The 21,793-nt window shown below is 42.8% G+C and overlaps 3 protein-coding genes across 3 annotated transcripts; 2 read left to right on the forward strand and 1 right to left on the reverse strand.

Annotated features, from left to right (window-relative positions):
• The first annotated feature begins 811 nt into the window (after nt 1-811).
• Nucleotides 812-9,600, forward strand: LOC145548542 (butyrophilin subfamily 2 member A2-like). The gene is made up of 3 exons (XM_081599095.1): nt 812-935; nt 4,019-4,360; nt 5,723-9,600. Exons 1-3 carry the CDS (start codon nt 872-874, stop codon nt 5,815-5,817), a joined length of 501 nt encoding a protein of 166 aa, XP_081455221.1. The 5' UTR covers nt 812-871; the 3' UTR covers nt 5,818-9,600.
• Nucleotides 9,601-12,368: 2,768 nt separating this feature from the next.
• Nucleotides 12,369-13,780, reverse strand: LOC145548543 (uncharacterized). Its single transcript, XM_081599096.1, has 3 exons — nt 13,346-13,780; nt 13,130-13,165; nt 12,369-12,931 (listed from the first exon to the last, which is right to left on the reverse strand). Exons 1-3 carry the CDS (start codon nt 13,374-13,376, stop codon nt 12,642-12,644), a joined length of 357 nt encoding a protein of 118 aa, XP_081455222.1. The 5' UTR covers nt 13,377-13,780; the 3' UTR covers nt 12,369-12,641.
• A 1,395-nt stretch (nt 13,781-15,175) lies between these two features.
• LOC145548541 (cell surface A33 antigen-like) lies at nt 15,176-21,702 on the forward strand. Its single transcript, XM_081599094.1, has 3 exons — nt 15,176-15,308; nt 16,914-17,258; nt 20,025-21,702. The coding sequence occupies exons 1-3, from the start codon at nt 15,191-15,193 to the stop codon at nt 20,117-20,119; spliced, it is 558 nt and encodes a 185-aa protein (XP_081455220.1). The 5' UTR covers nt 15,176-15,190; the 3' UTR covers nt 20,120-21,702.
• The last annotated feature ends 91 nt before the right edge of the window (nt 21,703-21,793 follow it).

Below are 21,793 nucleotides of genomic sequence, written 5' to 3' on the forward strand. Positions count from 1 at the left end.
GGGACATGACAACTGAAGCTCCGTATCATGTGGAGCCACTAAACCACAACATCAAACTCTTCCACATCTTTTAACTCTTGGGCTGCACTGACAATAAATGCTGTGTTTCATTGTCCCTTATGTAACAGTAGATAGTATTTGCTGTTGTTTTAAACTTTTTGCCACAGTTAGAGTCTTTTGCAAACAAACCGTGTCGCGCTGAGTGTCGCTGTTGAAGCCGCTCCAGTGAAAATGTCCAGTCTGAGCTGACGGCTGCATCAAACCCATCAAGAAAAGGGGTGAAGCACCAGGAGGGAGTGGTGCTGTTGGCTGAGGTAGGAACTTTTCTGCAGCTGCTGCAGGAATGGACATGTTGGAGGAGAGCGGATCCACTGGGCCAACTGGAACCTCCCCAAATCAGTTAGACAGAGTCTGAAGGGTTTCTGAAATCCTGATAAGATCCTGTTGGAAGTTATCATTGCTCTTATTTTGTATGTTTTATTTTGGATTTAATAAAGAATTAAATACAGAATAATATAATTTATGCTTTAGCTAATGAAATAGTAACATAACAAATAGTTGGTTTATTCTTCTGTCCAGATTTGAACACTTTTGCTTGTGGATGAATAAAATAGACCTTCAGTTCAGGTTTGACCAGTCTAGTTGTTTTTCTGGTTTAACTGGTGTCTGACTTCATCCATCATCTTCAAAATACTTTAAAAAAACTTTGTTTTACTGAGAGAAATTACAGTTGTTTAGATTTTATTTTAGACTAAAATAATCCCGCCTCTTTGCAACAGCTGCTGTTTTTTAAAAAGAGGAAATACCTGAACTGCTTTGTCTGTAGCTTCAGTTCAGACACGTCTTATGATCGTGAAGGTTGTTTTTCCTCATGGCGACTTTAACGCAGCTGCTGGTTCTGGTTCTGGTTTCAGGCGTTTGTTACCCGTTTTCTGGTAAGTTCCACCTAAACAGCTGAAACACATCAGAAACTCACACTAACCTCCTTTACTGAGGAAATGTTGATGTTTATGGCAGTAAAGTTTTAGGAGGTTCAGATGGTTCTGGATGACAGAGTCCAGTTTGATCTGCTGCCGTTTTCTGCTGTTTTCTGCTGTTTTCTGTCTTTTGCTGGTTGATTTTGTCCAACTACTCAACTCTAGAACTTTACAGACATTTTTATTTTTATTCACCAACTAATGCAGAACAATCATTACAGACCAACAAATTAGTGCAAATTTACTGTTACCCTACAAATAACAACAGAATAATAACAGAAAAACTAACAAATAAAAACCTGGGGAGTTTACATTATTATTATTTACATTGTTTAATTTCCCTCTAGGATTAATAAAGTCTGTTTGAATGTGAATTCAGATGGATACATTCAGAACAAAGACAAAACAGAACATTTTCCTTTAATCAGTTATTTTTTGATTTGCTTTATTTTCATGTTCTCTAATATTTATTGATTAACCTACAGAGCCACAAATACTTTGGTAGAAGTTGAAAAGAGTGAAAGAGATTAAATAGATAATTCTAGTACTTGAGTAAAAGTATTGATATTATACTCAACTACGTGTTAAGTTGCTCAGTCTGAAGTTTACTCAATTTAAAGAAGTTTTTGCTTTTGAGAATTCTCACGTACTCAAAAGAAAATAATATATTTTGTAATATCATTAAGCTGCTGTACAGTTTTCTAAGTGATTTTACTGAACCTTGTACCTTCCTAACTGATGATGTACTGATGACAGTGTAGTGGTCAATACCACCTAACCCAAGATTAAGACCAAGACTTTTAGGGTCCGAGACCAAGTCGAGACCAAGACCAGCGGCCTGCGCTACAGGACACGATAAAATGTAAAATATGATCACAATTGCTTCTCAAAATGATCTGAAAGATCCATATTCCCATAAAAACACGAGGGCTGTAGTGATACAATAATATCACGATACGATACACAATTTTCTGCTCACGATATGATATATATTGCGATATTCAGCAAACGATACAATTCAATACACTTTTGCGATTTTCTGAAAGATTTTAGAGGGACAGAGTGATTTTGGTGACATTTTGTGACTGTTATAGAGTTGGATTGAATTAATTTAACTGAAAACTGATTAAAAACACCAAATACACGATACCTGGCTCTGGTTGGACATGGACACAGATTTAAAGTTGACAGCTGGGCAAAATGAATCAAAGAAGTGGTGAGAAAACATGTTTCTTTTAATTGAAACAGTACAAACTGTAGCTTACATGCATTTGTAAAGTAAATAAAGTGCACCAAGTACCTGCTCTGAATAGTTTGATACCTTTTTAACACTTAACATCTGAAGGAATCACTCTAAGCCTGATGACCGAATTACTCTCCTGGTGAAGCAAGCAGTGAGTGACAGTTGGATGTTACGATACTTGTGGATGAAAATCGATTTTTTTCTAGGAAAGAAAATATTGATATATATCGCAAAATGGATATTATTACACAGCCCTAAAAAACACCTAGATATTAAATACTTAATACATTTTACCAATATTAAAATGAAGTGCTTCCATCTTTGTGCTACAATCCGTGATGGTCTCGTGCCATCCCTAAAAAGATAACGCCCTGGGCGTTTGCCCATATTGCTCATGTCAGAAACCACCACTGTCTGCACCATTAAACATAGCAATTGAGGCAATGCCCTGACGGTAAATAACGCTCAACTATGAACACTGACCAAGGAGCAACAAGCAAGAAGTAACCAAGCACAAGGTGCTCACCGTAACTGTTTTCACCTTCCCTCCCGCTACATGAAGCCAGGCAGTCTGACACCATGGCAGACATTACAGCTGCCACTGTGAATAAAAACAATCATAGAGCAATGTGCATTCTGTGCGTGCTCTTTCGTTCTTGTGTTTTAGTTATCTGTTAATTAAAAACATATCAATGTACATGATTAAATAAAATAATAATAGCTACTGCAGTGTATGCAGAGCATTACAAGAACAAAGAACGGCTCTCAGTGACACTCCAGTCCTATTTTCTAAGTAAAGAGCCGTTCAGAAGAATCAACTGTTCCTGAATGTCACATCACTATATTGCAGACTTTTGGTCACAGCGTTGTCCCATACATGCGACAAGTCAGTCAACACCTCCGCACAATAATTCAGTGCAGTGAGTGACAACTTTTTTTCATTACAAATGCTTATGTCTCTCTATACAGCTAGCTTTGCTAACATCACGTTAACGGAACTTACCTTCTTTGAGCTTCTTTTCTAAGTGACGAAAAAAGTTAGACCTCTGAGTGACAACCTGTGAAAAACGAGACATCAACCACAGTAGATGAGATGCGTTTATGATCCATCTCCACTGAGATGGAGAAATGTCTTTGACATCTGACAGAAATCATCTCTACAATATTTACAAATTAAACCCATAAAACAACAACTTCATAAATCTTGAACTAGCAAAAGACATTATTGAGATCACTGTATTAAAAATATTGTTAAATAGGTGAATAGACAATTGATCTATTTGAGGGATCTCTTGGTCAAAATCTAAATCTATTTATATAATTACATACTATAAAAGTATAATGTTTAGTTTTTGTTGGTGAGACCAACAGTTTTCTACCAGACTGCAGCATCTTAAAGGAGGATCACAGAGGATGAGTCGGGTCATCGTGAATCTGGATCCCTTCATATAAATCACTGGGATAGACGTCAAACTGGTGACCAGTTAACTAACCAGTCTGTCTGGTAACAAGGTTGAGTTACCTCTCTTCTTTAATATTCACTCATATCTATTTTTAGAAACATAAGTAATACTAAAAATGCATCTCAACATGAAACTTGAAAAGTTGAAAACTGTAATATAATTTTTTTGACTCCACTGAGTCTCACTGCTTTACAGACCAGAACAGCTGAGCTTAACCAGATCATTTAAATATTCTGTAATTTATTTATGTTCTAACCAGATTTTTCATCAGTGCTTCTTTTGGTGAAACTCAGAAACCAGAGTCTGTCTTGAATGTCTGGTTTCCTCTCCTTCAGATCAGATCAACATCACAGCGAAACCTGGACAGGAAGTCACTCTACCATGTCGGCTTACGAACAGCGGACTTATCAAAGTAGTAGATTGGACCAGGGATAATCTGGGTTCATATCGTGTTCTTCTGTTCAGAAGTTCACAGTTTGTCACAGATCAGCAGCATCCATCTTTTAAGGACCGGGTGGATCTGCTGGACAAACAGATGCAGAACGGAGACACGTCTTTGGTTCTGAGGAACGTTGTGCCTGAAGATGGAGGAACATACAAATGTCAAGTCGTTTATAATGGAGCAGACAACAGGAATTTAAACCACGTCTGCATCGTCAACCTGGACGTTGCTCGAGGTGAGTCTGTCTGTCCGTCTGTCTGGACCAGATTTCAGCAGCTTCCTGCTGGTCATCATGTTTTCTAAGGCCTTAAGATGTTCTTCATCCATATCGTGTCTTTTACTCATCCATAGCTGGGAGTGGAGGAAATTATATAAGCTCTTTAATGAGCCGATGCTCATGCTCTGTATTTATCAACTCTCACCAAATGAACCAGTCTGGGTTGCATATGTGGGGTTAGATGTTGTTTACTGCAGCTGCTCAGGAGTCACACTGTGTCTCCATTGTTCAGGGTTTCTTATCCTCGTTATGAAACTGCCTGATGTCAGAGTCCAACTCACTCTGGATCCGACCTGCTCATGGGTTTGTGATCCCGTGGACTCTGTGTTAAATAATCCTGACTGAGGGATTTTCACCTAACAGAGCCACAGAGGTAACATGTTCAGTGGAGAAAGACTGATGGTTCCTACAGGCAGCTCCTTCTGCAGCTGGAAGAGATCCGGATCCTTCTGGATCTCAGATCTGAACCAGAACCAGCTCAACTGAGAGCAGCCAACCTCTAAGCTGTCCAGAAACGACTCAGCTTCATGTCTGAGCTGGAGGAAGGACAGTGACAGGGCAGAGTGAAGTCAGTCTGAGGAGGACCGACCCGTTAGTCTCTGTTGTCTGGTTCTGTAGCTCATCTTTGTCTTTCAGCTCAGCTTCTTCTTCACCACATCAGTTTAACTTACAGATACAAACAGCATCACATCATCTGCAAACAGATGAGAGATCAGACAGGCTGTGAGTCATGGAGCTGAAGTCAGGTCCAGGTTTAGAGATCCAGACTCCTGGCTGAGTGAGTTTCCCTCTAAAGCTCTGAGTTTCTCAGATCGGTTTTGGCACATCGGATGAAGTCCAGATGTCGGCTGATGCTTTTGCTGAGACAGTCTGGTCTGTCCACTGCTCTCCACCTGATGGTTACCTGACAGGTCAGCCGTCAGGGACAATGTTCATCAAGCCCAGTGATTTCTTGGACCTGGAATCTGAATGATCATGATCAGGGTGTATTTCAGATGTTGACTAAAGATGGGAACTGAGGGAAGGATGGCAGAGATGGTGGAAGCTGTGGATGGAGACGTCTCCACTTGGTTTTGTTTGATAAAAACAGAACAGATGGTCTGAAGAGAAGCTGATCTTCAACAATCACAAACTCAGGTCATGTTGGAGAAAATGTCTTCCTGCAGAACAAAGAAAGACCTGATTTGTCACTGAGCACCGAGTGAAGCCAGTTTCCACTGACAGCCTCGTTTGGCCTCCCTGTGACAGAGATGTTTGAAGATGTTTTGTTCTTCAGTTTCTACCCGACGCCTCGTTCTCACTGCTGGTTCTCCTCCACAGGGTCAAGGATCCTCTTAGGCAGAGGAAGCATAGCTGGATCTTCTGGACCGGTGATCGGACTGACAGCTCTTCTACTTCTTCTCTTTACAGACTGATTTAGGTTTAGTGGTTTCTGGAATCATTTATAGGCTTAGAGGTAAAAATATCCACCCATCACTGAATTTCAATGATTTTTTCCAATTCAATATCAATTCAGAAAAGCTCTTTGAATCGATTAGATTGGTTGGCCAGGGGTTCACGTCATACATGGATGTGTCAAAGGTCACAGTCAAGCGCACCATTTCTTCTGATTCCTACACTTCCTGCCAGTCAGACAAAGAGGACCATGTCTGAGTGAGGTGAGCAGCTAGAGGCATTTCTTTACCACAGCTCACCAGTCAGTCAAAATTCACGTAGAGCTGCGCAACCAGAGCTAACTAGAGTGGTGTTTAAAGTCCTACCTTGATCAAAACCTCTGGAAAGAATCATAATTCCTCACATTGGGTTTATATAAATATCCATACAGGTCAGCCTGTGTCCAGTTTGAGTGAAAGGAGGTGCGCGGTTTCCGCAAAGAGGTAAACTTAATCCAGCTACTGCAGCATGTGAGGCAACGAGCAGAGGTGCCAGCAGTGTGATTGGTCCAGCTTTAAATGCATAAACTATAAACCTATCTTCTATAAACATATCTTTTAGGAATAAATCTGTTCTGCCAGTGAAACGCTCAGAGCAACAGACACACTTGCAATCCAGCTTAAAACAGAAAAAAAAAAGTCAGCTCCACTGAAGGGGCCCCAAGCGGCTGCTTAGTTTGCTTTTGCCTTGGGCCGGCCATGATTCTAAGCGTAAAGCTGCATATACAGGTCCTTCTCAACAAATTAGCATATTGTGATAAAGTTAATTGTTTTCCATAATGTAATGATAAAAATTAAACTGTCATATTTTAGATTCATTGCACACCAACTGACACATTTCAGGTCTTTTATTGTTTTAATACTGATAATTTTGGCAAACAGCTCATGAAGACCCAAAATCCCCGTCTCAAAAAATGAGCATATCATGCAAAGGTTCTCTGAACGAGCCGTTAACCATCATCTGAATCAACAAAGTTACTCTAAACACCTGCAAAAGATTCCTGAGGCTTTTAAAAACTCCCAGCCTGGTTCATTACTCAAAACCGCCATCATGGGTCAGACTGCTGACCTGACTGCTGTCCAGAAGGACATCATTGACGCCCTCAAGCAAGAGGTGAGACACAGAAAGACATTTCTGAACCAATAGGCTGTTCCCAGAGTATCAAGGCTCCTCAGTGGGAAGGAAAAAGTGGCAGAAAACGCTGGACAACGAGAAGAAGAGGTGACCGGACCCTGAGGAAGATGGAGATGGACCGATTCCAGACCTTGGGGGAAGCAGTGGACTGAGTCTGGAGTAGAAACATCCAGAGCCACCGTGCTCAGGCGTGTGCAGGAAATGGGCTACAGGTGCCGCATTCCCCAGGTCAAAGGTCAAGCCTCTGTTGAACCAGAAACGGCGGCAGAAGCGCCTGACCTGGGCTACAGAGAAGCAGCACTGGACTGTTGCTCAGTGGTCCAAAGTACTTTTTCGGATGAAAGCAAATTTTGCATGTCATTCGGAAATCAAGGTGCCAGAGTCTGGAGGAAGACTGGGGAGAAGGAAATGCCCGGAACGCCTCCCTGGTGAGGTGTTTTGGGCATGTCCCACCGGGAGGAGGCCTCGGGGGAGACCCAGGACACGCTGGAGGGACGATGTCTCCACTGGCCTGGGAACACCTTGGGGTTCCTGGAGGAGCTGGAAGAAGTGGCTGAGGAGGGAAGTCTGGGCCTCCCTTCTGAAGCTGCTGCCCCCGCAACCCGACCCCGGATAAGATGGATGGATGGATGGCATTATGGAAAATAATGAACTTTATCACAATATGCTACATTTTTTGAGAAGGACCTGTATGTGCCATCATTTCTGTGGAACAGCCGTGGGCCCCATCTGAAGCTGTAAAGATAGCAGTAAAAACTTCATACCTTGATAACCTGACATGGGAATAATATATAATGTTAGTAGACAAATAATAAGTAAAAGAAAAATAAAAAAATTAGCAAATAAATAAAACATAAAAATTATATGCTTGGTACTGTAAACTTTACTGGTGATTTTGCTTTTTTGTAGTGATGAGGTTTTATTTTGATTGATTTATGTGAGCAGTGAGATTTGGCCTTTGTAACCGTTGAGGGAATTACTGTGTGACGGCGTGAGAGTTGGATTTAAAATATAAACCGACTTCTGCGGTTGTGGCCTCAGTATATCGTTTGTTTTACCTGTTTTGTGTATTTGTATTCAAAGGGGAGATAAATTGTTCAGGTGAGAATCTGCTTCAGTCTGGACAGGCTGTTGGCCTTCTGGAAGTGAGTTTGTTGATTTCTTTGAGGTCCTTTAAAATGTTACACATCTTTACAGTAATGTTTCTTGTAAAGTTGTATGTTATTTTTTATGAATTTATATAGAATGCTTATGTAGTGGTGCTTTTCTGTATCGTAGGGTCCATTTAACAAACCTGCTGCTTTTCTGGTGCCAACATTTTTATTTGTAATTCTCAAGTTAGGGAAATTGTATTTTTAATTTTGAAAATCTGTTTGAATTAATTGTTTTAATAACACATTTCACAAGTTTCTTTATTTTGTTTGTACCAAATCAAACCAACTTTAATGCTGTTCCATCTGAGGACAGTCTGGAAATCAAACCCTCTTCCATTTTTCAGCTGGATGTGTTTGGCTCATTTTTCTACATTTGGACACATTTATATCTGATGTGTGTTGATGATTTGAATGATGGTGAAATGTAATGTTTCATGTTTGTTTCCCAGTTTATTGTTTTTATGATATGAAGCTCTTTGAACTGCTGAGCTACTGAAACGTGTGATACAGATGAATATAAGACGTTTTCTCTGCAACACATATTTCATTATTTTTGTCTGTCCTGTTACCAAATGAAGGTTTTAACTGCGATGATATTAACTGAACCGTAAAGTATTTCGGTTTTGTTTTTATTCCTGCAGAACGACTTTCTGATGTTTTCAGTTTTTCCAGAAGGTGGTTTCAGGTTGAAACATGTCGAATCATTTTGGTTTTTCCCCTGAAGCTCCTCCTGTTCCTGCCTGCATGAACTCATGTGTTCATATTTCTAAGCAAACATTTTGTGTAATTCCCCAAAGCCTTTTTTAGGCCAGATCAGATAAACATATTATGAAGCTGCTGTTTGTAGCAGCAGCAGCAGCAGCTCTGTCCTCTTCCTCCGATGCTCCTCCTCATCTTCATCACTTCTTGTGATTTCTACATCCACATAGATTTCACTGCTTCTGGTTCAGTTTGAAAAGGTTTCAGATTTTACTCATCACTGTTTTGGCTGGATGGAGCTAAAGTCAGACCATTAGACGCCATTTACCCAAAAGATAAACAAATTCATAACATTTTATTTGACATTTTATTTTTCTTACCTGCAACAGATACAAAACTTCAAAATGGGTCAAAACATCTGAATATTAAAACAAATAAATCCAGTTTTTACTTTATTTATATATATGATTAAAAGCAGATTTGTGTGAATTAAAATCTGCTGTTGAGTAAAACTCACACGGTGTTGTTCTGGTTCTGGTTCTGGTTCTGGTTCTGGTTCTGGTTCTGCTGTGGTTTCTCTCCACCTAGTGGCGGGCAGCTGGTATTACAGCTCAGCTGATGTTTTCATTCTCCTTCAGGTCTCAGAGTCTCTCTGTGCTTCAACATTCATCACTTCATGTTCAGGATGATCTGGAACTGATTCATCATTAAGATGAAAATAAAGTTCTGACTCAGAATCTGACTGTAAATAAAAGTTTACAACATAAATCTGTCAAACATGTTTTCTGGTTCATCTCTCCTTCATCTGCTGTGCGGTTTGTTCTGCTCGGTTCTTCTGGATTATAATCTGGACATCTACACATCCTGCTTTGCTCCAACATGTTAGTTCATCACAGCAGGACTGGAGCCTTTGACTAGGACAAGCTGCTTTAGTCCAGATGTTCCAGATCTGAGCCTCTTCTGAAGAAGACCCAGTGTGTTTATCAGCTGAGTTGTAGTATCAGCTCTCCGCCAGTAGGTGGCAGCAGGAGGATGTTTCATCATCAGCTGATGGAGTCACGTGACTCTGAATGCTGGGTCTCTGCTGCTGGAGGTTTGTCCAGCAGGGGGCGCAGCTGCTGGGTCTCTGCTGCTGGAGGTTTGTCCAGCAGGGGGCGCAGCTGCTGGGTCTCTGCTGTTTTAGGTTTGTCCAGCAGGGGGCGCAGCTGCTGGGTCTCTGCTGCTGGAGGTTTGTCCAGCAGGGGGCGCAGCTGCTGGGTCTCTGCTGCTGATTTGTCCCTGTTGTCCGTCTCCTGTCCTCTCTGAATGATCTGTGTCTGCAGAATGAAACTCGGATCAGAGCAGCAGCTGCAGGACTGGAGACAGAAATATTCAGTCCTTCTAAACAAGCAGACGGTTAAAGTTCTCTGGAACATTCTGGTTGTTTCTGGTTGGTCTGAACTGGACCTGCAGGATGTTGGCGGCATGAGAAGCAGACCACAGCATTTAGAAGCCTTGGGGTCAGGGGTCATGTATTGAGCTCATCAGAAAACCCACTTCCTGTTCTTTTGAGAGTGATGCAAATGCTTCTGTGCAGCAGGCAGGTGCCCTTTTCTCCAGTTTCAAATGCTTTTGTTGTGTTAATCTAAATGTTTTACAGAGTCTCTGTTGAACTAAACAACATTTTAGCTCATTGTTGAACTGATGAACGTCTCCCAGGTGAATCCTGAGTTTCTCTGATGCAGGTAAATGTGTGAACCATCAGATGAACCAGTTTTCTGAAATAGACTGAAGTAGGGGTTGAACGACTACATATTTTTTAAGGTCGACTACATCAAAATAATAGTCGAGTCGATGTCGACTAGTCGCCATGACGTCATAGTGACGTAAGCGCAAAAACCCTTCACAACTACTTGGAGGCTTTATCAGCTACTTTCACAGCAAATATTGACCCCCCCTCCCCTTCTCCCGCTTTTACTAAGACTATTATGCAGAATTAAAAGAGCAATAAACAGATCATTCTTTGTGACCAGAAGAGAAAAGTTGGTGTCACAAAGTCGGTCTGACTCTTTGTTTTTTCTAAACACCTGCTGATACTGATGATCTCTGGATAGTTACTCCTATAGGAGTCAAATTATCACACTGACCACATGGCGCTTTTGGATCCTCACCAACCAAACTTATTATGAACGGATCCCGTTTGGTTACAGTTGAATCCAACGAAGCTTCCCGCTGCTCCTCAGCCCGATGAGCAGCGGGAAGCTCTGCTGACTCAGCAGCGGGAAGCTCTGCTGACTCAGCAGCGGCTCTGAACCGACACGCAGACGGCGGCAGAGATCACCTCTATCAGACCCTCAGGATGAAGCTTGGTCTTAGTTTCCAGATGTAGTCAAACCATATTTTTATAAGAGCGTAAAGCTGCCAGGTTAGAAGCTTCAGTACGCAGGTGACGCTGATCAGCTGGGGGATAAAAAAGCCTGACATCATTACGTGTCGCACATTACTCCAGGTAGTTTTTCTTTTTTTTCTTCTTTTTTTTATAGGATTTTTTCGCCACTAGTTTATTTGACAGCAATCTGACTGTAAGGGGGCAGAGAGAGCGGAGAGAGGCCTGATGGGTCCAGCGAATGGAGGACGGGAGTCGGACTCCTGACCACCGCGGGCTGAAGTCTCTGTATGCGGGGCGCCGCGCTAACCACCGCGCCGCAACGCCCCTATTGCGGGAGCCTATGCTGTAATTTACAGTTTGTCTTTGTTAAATTATTTACATTTTTATACAATTTGAGCTTTCTGACGAACTCACCTGGTCATCCTTCTTTCATTTCCTTGGAAAAACCTGCAGCCATAGTTTACCTCAGAACAAGTCGCTGACATACTGACATCATGACCGGCCAACTGATCCGAACCCAAAGACCCAAAGACCCGTCAGGCTGGAGCGCCGACACGTTCACTGACACACAGATTTAGTTTTCAACTGGATTTTGTCTGTAATCCTGTTGGGATGTTTGCATGACTTGGTTTCAGAAATTCACTGACTTGTTCAAATGCTGAGAATTATTTGAGGAATGGACCAAAGCAACTGAGACAAACGGTCAGAACCAGTCCTGATGAAAGCTGTTCCAGTTAGAAAGTCTCTAAGTTGCTGAATCTGGTTGGCTGCTTTTCAACACCGGATGCTTCCTGCTTCCTGTTTGGGAGAAGTTCTGAACCATCAGACCAACAGAACCTCCAGAACTTCAGAATGTGATGAAGCACATTTAATATTCCTGCTGGGATTATTTTAGTCACAGTTTGTGTCTCACCTTTACGGTTTTTAAGGAATAAAACCAGCAGAACCATGAAGAGCAGAGAAACAGCAGAACTGAAGAAACTGAGACGCAGGAGGAGAAACTGGAGGTCAGGAGGAGAGATGGATGGAGGGATGGAGGATGGAGGAGTGGAGGATGGAGGAGGAGTGGAGGTGATTCTCCCTGAAATGAATCAAAGTCATAATTTATTTCTGGTCTCCTGATGAAGGTTGAAGCAGACAGAGAAGCTGCTGACCTTTGACCAAAATCCTGCTGGATGGAGACTCTCCCTGACCGCTGATGTTGCACTGGTAGAGGCCTTCATCAGAGCTGGAGACATGGAGGAGGGTCATGTGACCTGATGGTCCATCACCAATGAAGGAGCCATCTTTATAGAAAGCAGCTGGGAGGTTGTGGGCTGGACTCTTTGCTCTGCAGCTCAGAGTGACGTCATCTCCCTCCATCACAGGGAGGACAGGACTCTGCAGGATCACTGATCCACCTCAACACAGAGACAAACTACAGCATTTCATCCATTTCCACACAGCAACACTAACTCCACAGTCTGATCTTACCAGAGACAGAGAGCTGGATGCTGCTGCTGCTGCTGGGGGAGGATCCAGATGTGGACTCACACCAGTACACACCAGAGTCTAATGGGAGGATGTAGATCATGTTGCAGGTAGAACCAGCAGCTTCTCCCCATCCATCTCCACACTGAGTCGTGTTTCCTCTGGTTGTGTTTCTCTTCACAGTTCCTCCATCCTCACAGATCAGAGTCACTGATTCATACTCAAAGAACTGAGATCTGCTGGGACTCACAGTCAGACGAACTGGGAGAACTGGAGATAACAGAACTGTCTGTAAATTCTCTGATCTGAATCATTGATCATGTCTGATTCCTCCACCCTATAATAAGTCAGTGATGTTCTGAATCTCAGGAGTTAAACATGATGATGTAACGTTTCAGACTCTGATTATCACCAGTTCCTGTAAGGAAGCAGCAGCTTCATTCAGCAGGTGGAGGATGAAACACTGACCTGAGTTTCCTGAGCAGCTCAGCAGGACGATGAACTCTGAGGAGAACAAAGTTCAGCTGAAGTTAACGACCGACTGCAGAACATTTCTGATCCTCACCACGAAGGTCTGACACACATTTCCTTCTTAAAGTCCTGCTGGGTTTGGGTCCAGTTTTAACCTCTGACCTCTCCATCAGAACCACCAGAACCAAAGCAGAAAGACAGACAGTTTCTCACCCAGCAGACGTCTGGCAGATGTTTCCTCCATGTCTCCTCAGAGCGTTGACCCGTCTGGGTCGGTGCTGGTGAGACCGGCTCAGTCCGCCCTCTTCCTCTGCTGCTGTTCACTTCCTGCTGCTGCTTCAACCAGCAGATAGAAACCAGGTTCAGCAGCAGCACAAAGTCTGAGTCAGGGAAGCTGCATGATGAGAGGAACTGGTGCAAAATGAGCTTTATGTCATTTTAGGTTTAAATTTAGACACAAAACCAGTTTATTTAGTTTACATCAGTTTATTAAAACCTCTATGATGAACATGAGTGATGCATTAATAATGGTAGTTACTGGAATACAGAAGCTCCTGTAATGTATCTGTACAGAACATCAGCGCCACCTGGTGTTGAATTGATATATAATATTAATTACTACTAAACATGTTATATTAAACACTATAAACATGGTCTTTATAAACTTTATGGTTTAGTGTTGGGTTGAAACATTAAACCGTATTAATGTTGAAACAAATAAACACATTAAATCAGGAGTCTGTGACCTTTATGAACCCAGGAGATGTTTTTATTCTCAGTCCACCAAAATGAAACTAGAGACATAAATGTTACAAAACCTTTTAAAATGTACATCTAGAGATTTTGATCAATATATTTTCATCCATCCATCTTCTTCCTCTTATCCGAGGTCGGGTCGCGGGGTCAGCAGCCTCAGGAGGCCCAGACTTCCCTCCCAGCCTCTTCCAGCTCCTCCAGGAACCCCAAGGCGTTTCCAGGCCATAGAGAGACATCGTCCCTCCAGCGTGTCCTGGGTCTCCCCTCCTCCCGGTGGGACCTGAACTCCTCACCAGGGAGGCGTCCAGGAGGCATCCTGACCAGATGCCCGAGCCTCAACTGGCTCCTCTTGACGTGGAGGAGCAGCGGCTCTACTCTGAGTCCCTCCCGGATGACCGAGCTTCTCTCTCTAAGGGAGAGCCCAGCCACCCTGCGGAGGAGGAAACCCATTTTGGCCGCTTGTACCCGTGATCTCGTTCTTTCGGTCATGACCCAAAGCTCATGACCATAGATGAGGGTGGGAACGTAGATCGACCGGTAAATCGAGAGCTTCGCTTTTTGGCTCAGCTCTCTCTTCACCATGACGGACCGGTACAGCGCCCGCTTCACAGTAGACGCTGCCCCAATCCGCCTGTCGATCTCCCGCTCCCTTCTTCCCTCATTCGTGAACAAGATCCCCAGATACTTAAACTCCTCCACTTGAGGCAGGACGACCCCCCTGACCCGGAGAAGGCACTCTACCCTTTTCCGGCTCAAGACCATGGCCTCGGATTTGGAGGCACTGAGCCTCATCCCGGCCGCTTCACACTCGGCTGCGAACCGCTCCAGTGAGAGCTGCAGATCACGATCTGATGAAGCCAACAGGACCACATCATCCGCAAAAAGCAGAGATGCGATCCTAAGGCCACCAAAACGGATCAACACCTCGGCTGGTCAGAGATTCTGTCCATGAAGGTAATGAACAGAATCGGTGACAAAGGGATAATCCTGTTTGTTTTGATATAAACAAAGGCATCAAATGACATTATTATAAATGACATGAAGGCACTAAGTACATAAAACAGTCTGTTAAAAATGAATACTCCCTCTCTGGTTTGCACAGTCTGAGTTGTTCTGGTTTAATCTGTGTTAACATCAAACCTAATCCAGCATTTTCAAAAAGGCTGAAAATACATAGATTTCATTCTAAACTGATATAATCCTGCTTTATTTGAAACGGTGAAACAGCCGGAGGGGTTTTATTCCTGGAGGTTGAACAGAACTGCAGCTTCTACCTGTGACGTTCTAGCTGTGACGTTCTAGATGAGACTCGTTCTGCAGGTCAGACTGTTTGCTGCTTCGCTCCTCATGGCATCTTCATCTCAGCTGCTGCTGCTTTGGCTTCTGCTGTTAGTCGTTTCTTCTGTGTCCACAGATTCTGGTAAGTTCAACTAATCATGTAGAAAACAAAGAGTCTCTGATGGAGGAATGTTTTAGTCAGTAAAGTTTAAGGAGACTCTGATTAAACCTGCTGGTTTGTCCTGCTGGATTAAAACACTCAACCAGAGGAGTGCTGGTGTTTTGTGTTGATTCCAGTTCATTTCAGTTTCCTGAAGTATTTTAACCAAATGCTGGTTGATTCTGTCCAGAGCCGATATAAACTGTCCTTTGTTCCAGTTTGAATCAGTTTCTGCTGTTTCCTCTGAACGTTTCTTTGCTGCTGAAGCTGAAGGTCGTTTATTTGTTTGACTGCAGAATGTATTTCTTGTTTCTGAGTTTAAGTTTCTTAACCGTTAAAAACCTTCATGTTAATCATCCCTGAAGCTCCGATCATATTTAATGATGAAACCAGCGTCATTAACACCAGACAGTCATGGTATCGGTTGGAGTGGGTGTTTCCAGCCGCACTGAGCAGATTTCCCTCCAGCGAAGGACATGTTGGAGCAGGTCATCATCCTCCAGGATCATTTATGTAGAGAGAGAGCGTGCTGCAGCAGGAACAGGAAGGCATGGTTCACCACACAGCTGGAGATTACCAACCAAGTCGGTTCTGGTTGAAGAACAACAACCAGCCTGTTGAGACCAACATGACCAGAGAGATCAGATTAATGAGTCAAAATGATTTGAGTTGAACTGAAGCTGCTTCTCCTCCTCAGTCTGGGTTTCTTAGCTGCTGGTCCAATCAGGATGTTGGTCAAAATGCTTGTTTTCCAGAGAAACTATGTTTGTATTTCAAATCCATCATCTACACCCACATCAGAGTCTCACTGCTTTACAGTCCAGAACAGCTGATCTATGTAACCGGGTGGTTTTACTGGAAAACATAGTTTACATCCAGTGGTTGTAAATTCCCACCCGTTCTCGGTCAGATGAGTGCTGGCGCCGTGCTCATCGGGTTGCGGTGGGAGGGTTCGGATCATGGACATTTCTGATACATGGGTTTTTGATGTCACTACCCTACCTGTCTGTATTATTGTCAGCAGATACGTTATTGTTTTTTTGGTATCACAGATTGTTGCTGTTGCCAATTATGCTCCCACAAACAGTGCAGAACTAGAACAGTGCATAGCTCCTTATTTTTATTAGCTTATTGGGCACAGCCTTAGGACTGGGTTGGTGCATGTGGGATTTGTTTTTCTTTTGTCTAACTTTATTATTTTTTTTCTACTAATTTGGTTTGCATTTGTTTTTGGTTCCAATTGCTTCTAGTCTTGTCCTGGGTTGGTGAGCTTTATTGAGTTTTAAATTAGAATAATAAAGTCTATTTTTAATAATGTAAAAGAATGTATAAATAAAAATGTGTGTACTATTTCTGTTTCATCATTCTCAGCCAGACCTACCTGGGTATTATTAATTGGGAAACTCGAGACTACTTGATATTTCAGTGGTCCACCAGTTGGCTTTAGAGTCACAATCCGGATTCTTTCCCCCGTGTTGCATAAATATTCTGAAACTTATTCATTAATTCACTAATTCATCAGTGCTTCTTTTGGTGAAATTCAGGAACCAGAGTCCAGTCTTTAATTTCTTGTTTCCTCTCCTTCAGATCAACACAGCGTCACAGCAGAATCGGGACAGAGCATCATTCTGCCTTGTCGGGCCGCTGACAGCTCACCTGCCCTGGTTGCAGAGTGGAAGAAGGCCGAACTGGGTTCTTGCTGTGTTCTGCTGGTCAGAGATTCACAGTTTGAATCAGAACACCAGAATCCAACTTTTAAGGGCCGGGTGGATCTGAGGGACAGACAGATGAAGAACGGAGACGCGTCTTTGGTTCTGAGGCAATTGACGATTGATGATACCGGGATATACGAGTGTCGAATCATTCTGGGTGGAGCAACAAGAAACTTGGTAGGACCTCCCAACAGCATCGTCAACCTGATCGTTACTTCAGGTGAGTCTGTCTGGGTTTGGATCAGAGATTTCAGCAGCTTCATTCTGTCATGTTTGAGTTTCACTCAACCAGAGCTGAGCTGGAGGGTAACAATGTTTGATAGATCTAAGACACACAAACACACCATAAAAGAAATATAACATGTAAAAGACACAGCATAAATCACTAACACCACTTGTTTTCTGATTTTCAGTGCAGGAATCATTCAGCAGATTTAATCTGTTTGATTACAGAACATTGTCATATAATCCACTTTTCAGTGCGTCTTCATCCATATAGAACAAGTCGTCCTCAAGTGTGTCAGAAGTTGGTCTGACCAGCTGATAGCTGACCACATTAGTGTTAAATGTCTTTAGCATCATGTTATGAAGGCATGAAAGATGCAACTAGTGAACAGGCAGAAAAGGATCAGAACACCCGGAATAGATGCTCCAATTCTCAACAGCAGGTTCCACCAGGATCAATGAAAGAAAGTAAAAAAACTGATCCATGCCTTCCACTGTCCACGTAATGTTTAAGTTCCTCCAGCTCATGATGGGCGTCAGAAATAGTTTAACCAGGTCCATTGTTGTAAACAGTTTCTGAGGGATCCTGGTTTGGCTCCAGCCAAGGAAATGAACTCTGGTAATTTCACAATGTCTGTGGAAAAGGAAGTACGTCAGTCGCAGGTGAACAGTTCATAGCATCCAGAGGTCCTTGTATGACTGTTCCTGTCTGGAGTGGAACAGAATAATCCCTTTTCTCCACTTGTTGTTCCTCCCTGCTGTGGGTGTTTACTCAGGCCACAGAGACACACCTGCTTCCCATCAGTGATGTTCCCTGGTTGGAGACCTGAGTTGTGTGTGGCATAGGGCAGCTGTTCACACATACAGCAGTTGACTTCGTTCCCTGCTGAGCAGCAATGGGGCGTCCGTATGCCAGGTGGAGCCTCTACTGCGCTGTGACTGGTGAGGGCCTTAGTTGTGTGGGGGAACATGTCTGCTTCCCTCTTTGTCCTGCTGAAGGTGTGGTCACTTCCCCCTCCAAACATCAGACATGCTGCAGTCACTGTGCAGTAGAGGCTCCATCTGGCATATGGACGCCCCATTTCTGCTCGGCATACAAAGATGTCAGATCCCCCAAAGTAAGGAGTGAGGATCTGTCGAGTTTCTTCACTCGACAGATCGGATTCGGAACCCCTTTGTAGCCAGAACTTCCCCGCCACTCAGGAATAGGGGTCCAACACTCTCTACAGCTTGCAGTGACTGAGATGTATCCAGCTGGGTCTTTCAACAATCTTTACAGCTGTTGGTGTGGTCATCAGCACCTGGACCGGTCCTTCCCACCGTGGACTGGTCCAGTTCCTTCATTTGATGATTTTAATGTAGACCAGGGGTCTCAAACTCAATTTACCCGGGGGCCGCTGGAGGCAGAGTCTGGCTGGATTCCACAAAAAACATTAAAAAATATCCTCAAATGTCATCAACATTTAATTATTTCTCCAATACATGAACTGCAGGCTTTGGATTCGACAAAGTCATGAGGGTGTGACAAAATTTAGGGTTCACATTGCAGCCTGATGTGACCCAATCCAGATTTTTTGTCAAATCAGACGTTTCTTGCCGGGCCGTTCACACTGCCAGTAAATGCAACCCGTATGTGTTCTGCAGTCTGAACAGGCAAACGACCTGAAAGTGTCCCGCATGCGCAGTAGAGGGCGCCATAGCCTCAGCGTTCTCTGCCAACTGCCATAAAAAGAAGAACTCAGTGTTTGCGGAAGTAAACATGGAGGCTAACGGTGGAGCTTAGCTTATATATTTGAAGTTGTTGTCCAACCGGAGCAACATATTAACAACTTAATCCTCATATAGTCCGTTATGGTTGTTGTTATCAAGATGCAGAATTTGTTGAGCTCAGTTGCTCAGAGCAGCTCAGCTCTGGGTCGTCCAGCAGCGACTCGGCTCCATGTCTGAGCTGGAGGAAGGACAGTGACGGGTCCTGCTGTCCTGCTGTCCTGCTGCAGCTCTCTGCTCTGACCACTCTGAGGAGGACCGACCCGTTAGTCTCTGTTGTCTGGTTCTGTAGCTCATCTTTGTCTTTCAGCTCATTTTCTTCTTCACCACATCAGTTGAACTTACAGATACAAACAGCTGCACATCATCTGCAAACAGATGATAGATCAGACAGGCTGTGAGTCATGGAGATGAAGTCAGGTCCAGGTGTAGAGATCCAGACTCCTGGCTGAGTGAGTTTCCCTCTAAAGCTCTGAGTTTCTCAGATCGGTTTTGGCACATCGGATGAAGTCCAGATGTCGGCTGATGCTTTTGCTGAGACAGTCTGGTCTGTCCACTGCTCTCCACCTGATGGTTACCTGACAGGTCAGCCGTCAGGGACAATGCTCATCAAGCCCAGTGATTTCTTGGACCTGGAATCTGAATGATCATGATCAAGGTGTATTCCAGATGTTGACTAAAGATGGGAACTGAGGGAAGGATGGCAGAGATGGTGGAAGCTGTGGATGGAGACGTCTCCACTTGGTTTTGTTTGATAAAAACAGAACAGATGGTCTGAAGAGAAGCTGATCTTCAACAATCACAAACTCAGGTCATGTTGGAGAAAATGTCTTCCTGCTCAACAAAGAAAGACCTGATTTGTCACTGAGCACCGAGTGAAGCCAGTTTCCACTGACAGCCTCGTTTGGCCTCCCTGTGACAGAGATGTTTGAAGATGTTTTGTTCTTCAGTTTCTACCCGACGCCTCGTTCTCACTGCTGGTTCTCCTCCACAGAGCCCAGGATGGTCTCAGGCAGAGGAAGCAGAACCGGATCGTGTGGACCGGTGATCGGACTGGCAGCTCTTCTACTTCTTCTCTTTACAGACTGATTTAGGTTTAGTGGTTTCTGGAATCATTTATAGGCTTAGAGGTAAAAAATCCACCCATCACTGAATTTCAATGAAATTTTCCAATTCGATATCAGTTCGGAGAAGCCCTTTGAATCGATTAGATGGGTTGGCCAGGGGTTCACGTCATACATGGATGGGTCAAAGGTCACAGTCAACACTCTGCATTTAAGTGTGTATTGACATTTACATACACTTAATGTAAATACATTACTTCATCTTGAGCACATAGTGCTACTGTTTTATTTGCAAGTATTTTAGCAGCAATGGGAATAAAGCAGTTAAAACTACTGGATCTACTGAAAGAATGGCTTTTTGCAGTAATGTGTTATCTGCTGGGATCTTGTTTGAGTTTTTTTTTTATATTTGTGCCATTTTTTTGTTCCTCAGTTGTTTTTATTTACCTCTACTTTTTCTTCTTTTCTTCTTGGTGATTCTGGTTGGGTTTGTTTCTCTGTCCAGTGTTTGATTCTGTTTCTTAGTCTTTATTTATTAGATCAGTTTTGTTTCTGTTCGGTTCTCTAAAGTTTCTCCTCATGTCTTTGTCTCTCTAGTTTATTATGTTTCTTAATGTTAGAATTAATTAATCTTCCTCTGTGTAACTTTCTCTCTCTCTCTGCCAACTTTGCATGATTTTGTATATTATGATAATTTATTGCACAGTTGGCAACTTTTAGAGCAACTTTGCATTAAAAGTGTGATTATTTACCGAATGACACTTCATGACATCAGTCATAAACACTCATAAAGACTTCTTTATGTTCATGTCAGTCTTATGGACACCCCTTCAAATAAAGTGTTACCAAAAGTATTAACTGATGATATTAATTGAACCTTAAAGTATTTCGGTTTTGTTTTTATTCCTGCAGAACGACTTTCTGATGTTTTCAGTTTTTCCAGAAGGTGGTTTCAGGCTGCAGGTTGAAACATGTCGAATCATTTTGTTTTCTGCTGTAACAGCAAACAGCAGCTCTGTCCTCTTCCTCCGATGCTCCTCCTCATCTTCATCACTTCTTGTGATTTCTACATCCACATAGATTTCACTGCTTCTGGTTCAGTTTGAAAAGGTTTCAGATGTTACTCATCACTGTTTTGGCTGGATGGAGCTAAAGTCAGACCATTAGACGCCATTTACCCAAAAGATAAACAAATTCATAACATTTTATTTTTCTTACCTGCAACAGATACAAAACTTCAAAATGGGTCAAAACATCTGAATATTAAACAAATAAATCCAGTTTTTACTTTATTTATATATATGATTAAAAGCAGATTTGTGTGAATTAAAATCTGCTGTTGAGTAAAACTCACACGGTGTTGTTCTGGTTCTGGTTCTGGTTCTGGTTCTGCAGCTGCTGTGGTTTCTCTCCACCTAGTGGCGGACAGCTGGTATTACAGCTCAGCTGATGTTTTCATTCTCCTTCAGGTCTCAGAGTCTCTCTGTGCTTCAACATTCATCACTTCATGTTCAGGATGATCTGGAACTGATTCATCATTAAGATGAAAATAAAGTTCTGACTCAGAATCTGACTGTAAATAAAAGTTTACAACATAAATCTGTCAAACATCAGTTTTCTGTTTCATCTCTCCTTCATCTGCAGAACGGTTTGTTCTGCTCGGTTCTTCTGGATTCTGGGTTATAGTCCAGATGTTCCA

Source organism: Poecilia reticulata, chromosome 18 (assembly GCF_904066995.2).
Source record: "Poecilia reticulata chromosome 18, P_reticulata-male-v2, whole genome shotgun sequence".
Classification (NCBI taxonomy): Eukaryota; Metazoa; Chordata; class Actinopteri; order Cyprinodontiformes; family Poeciliidae; genus Poecilia; species Poecilia reticulata.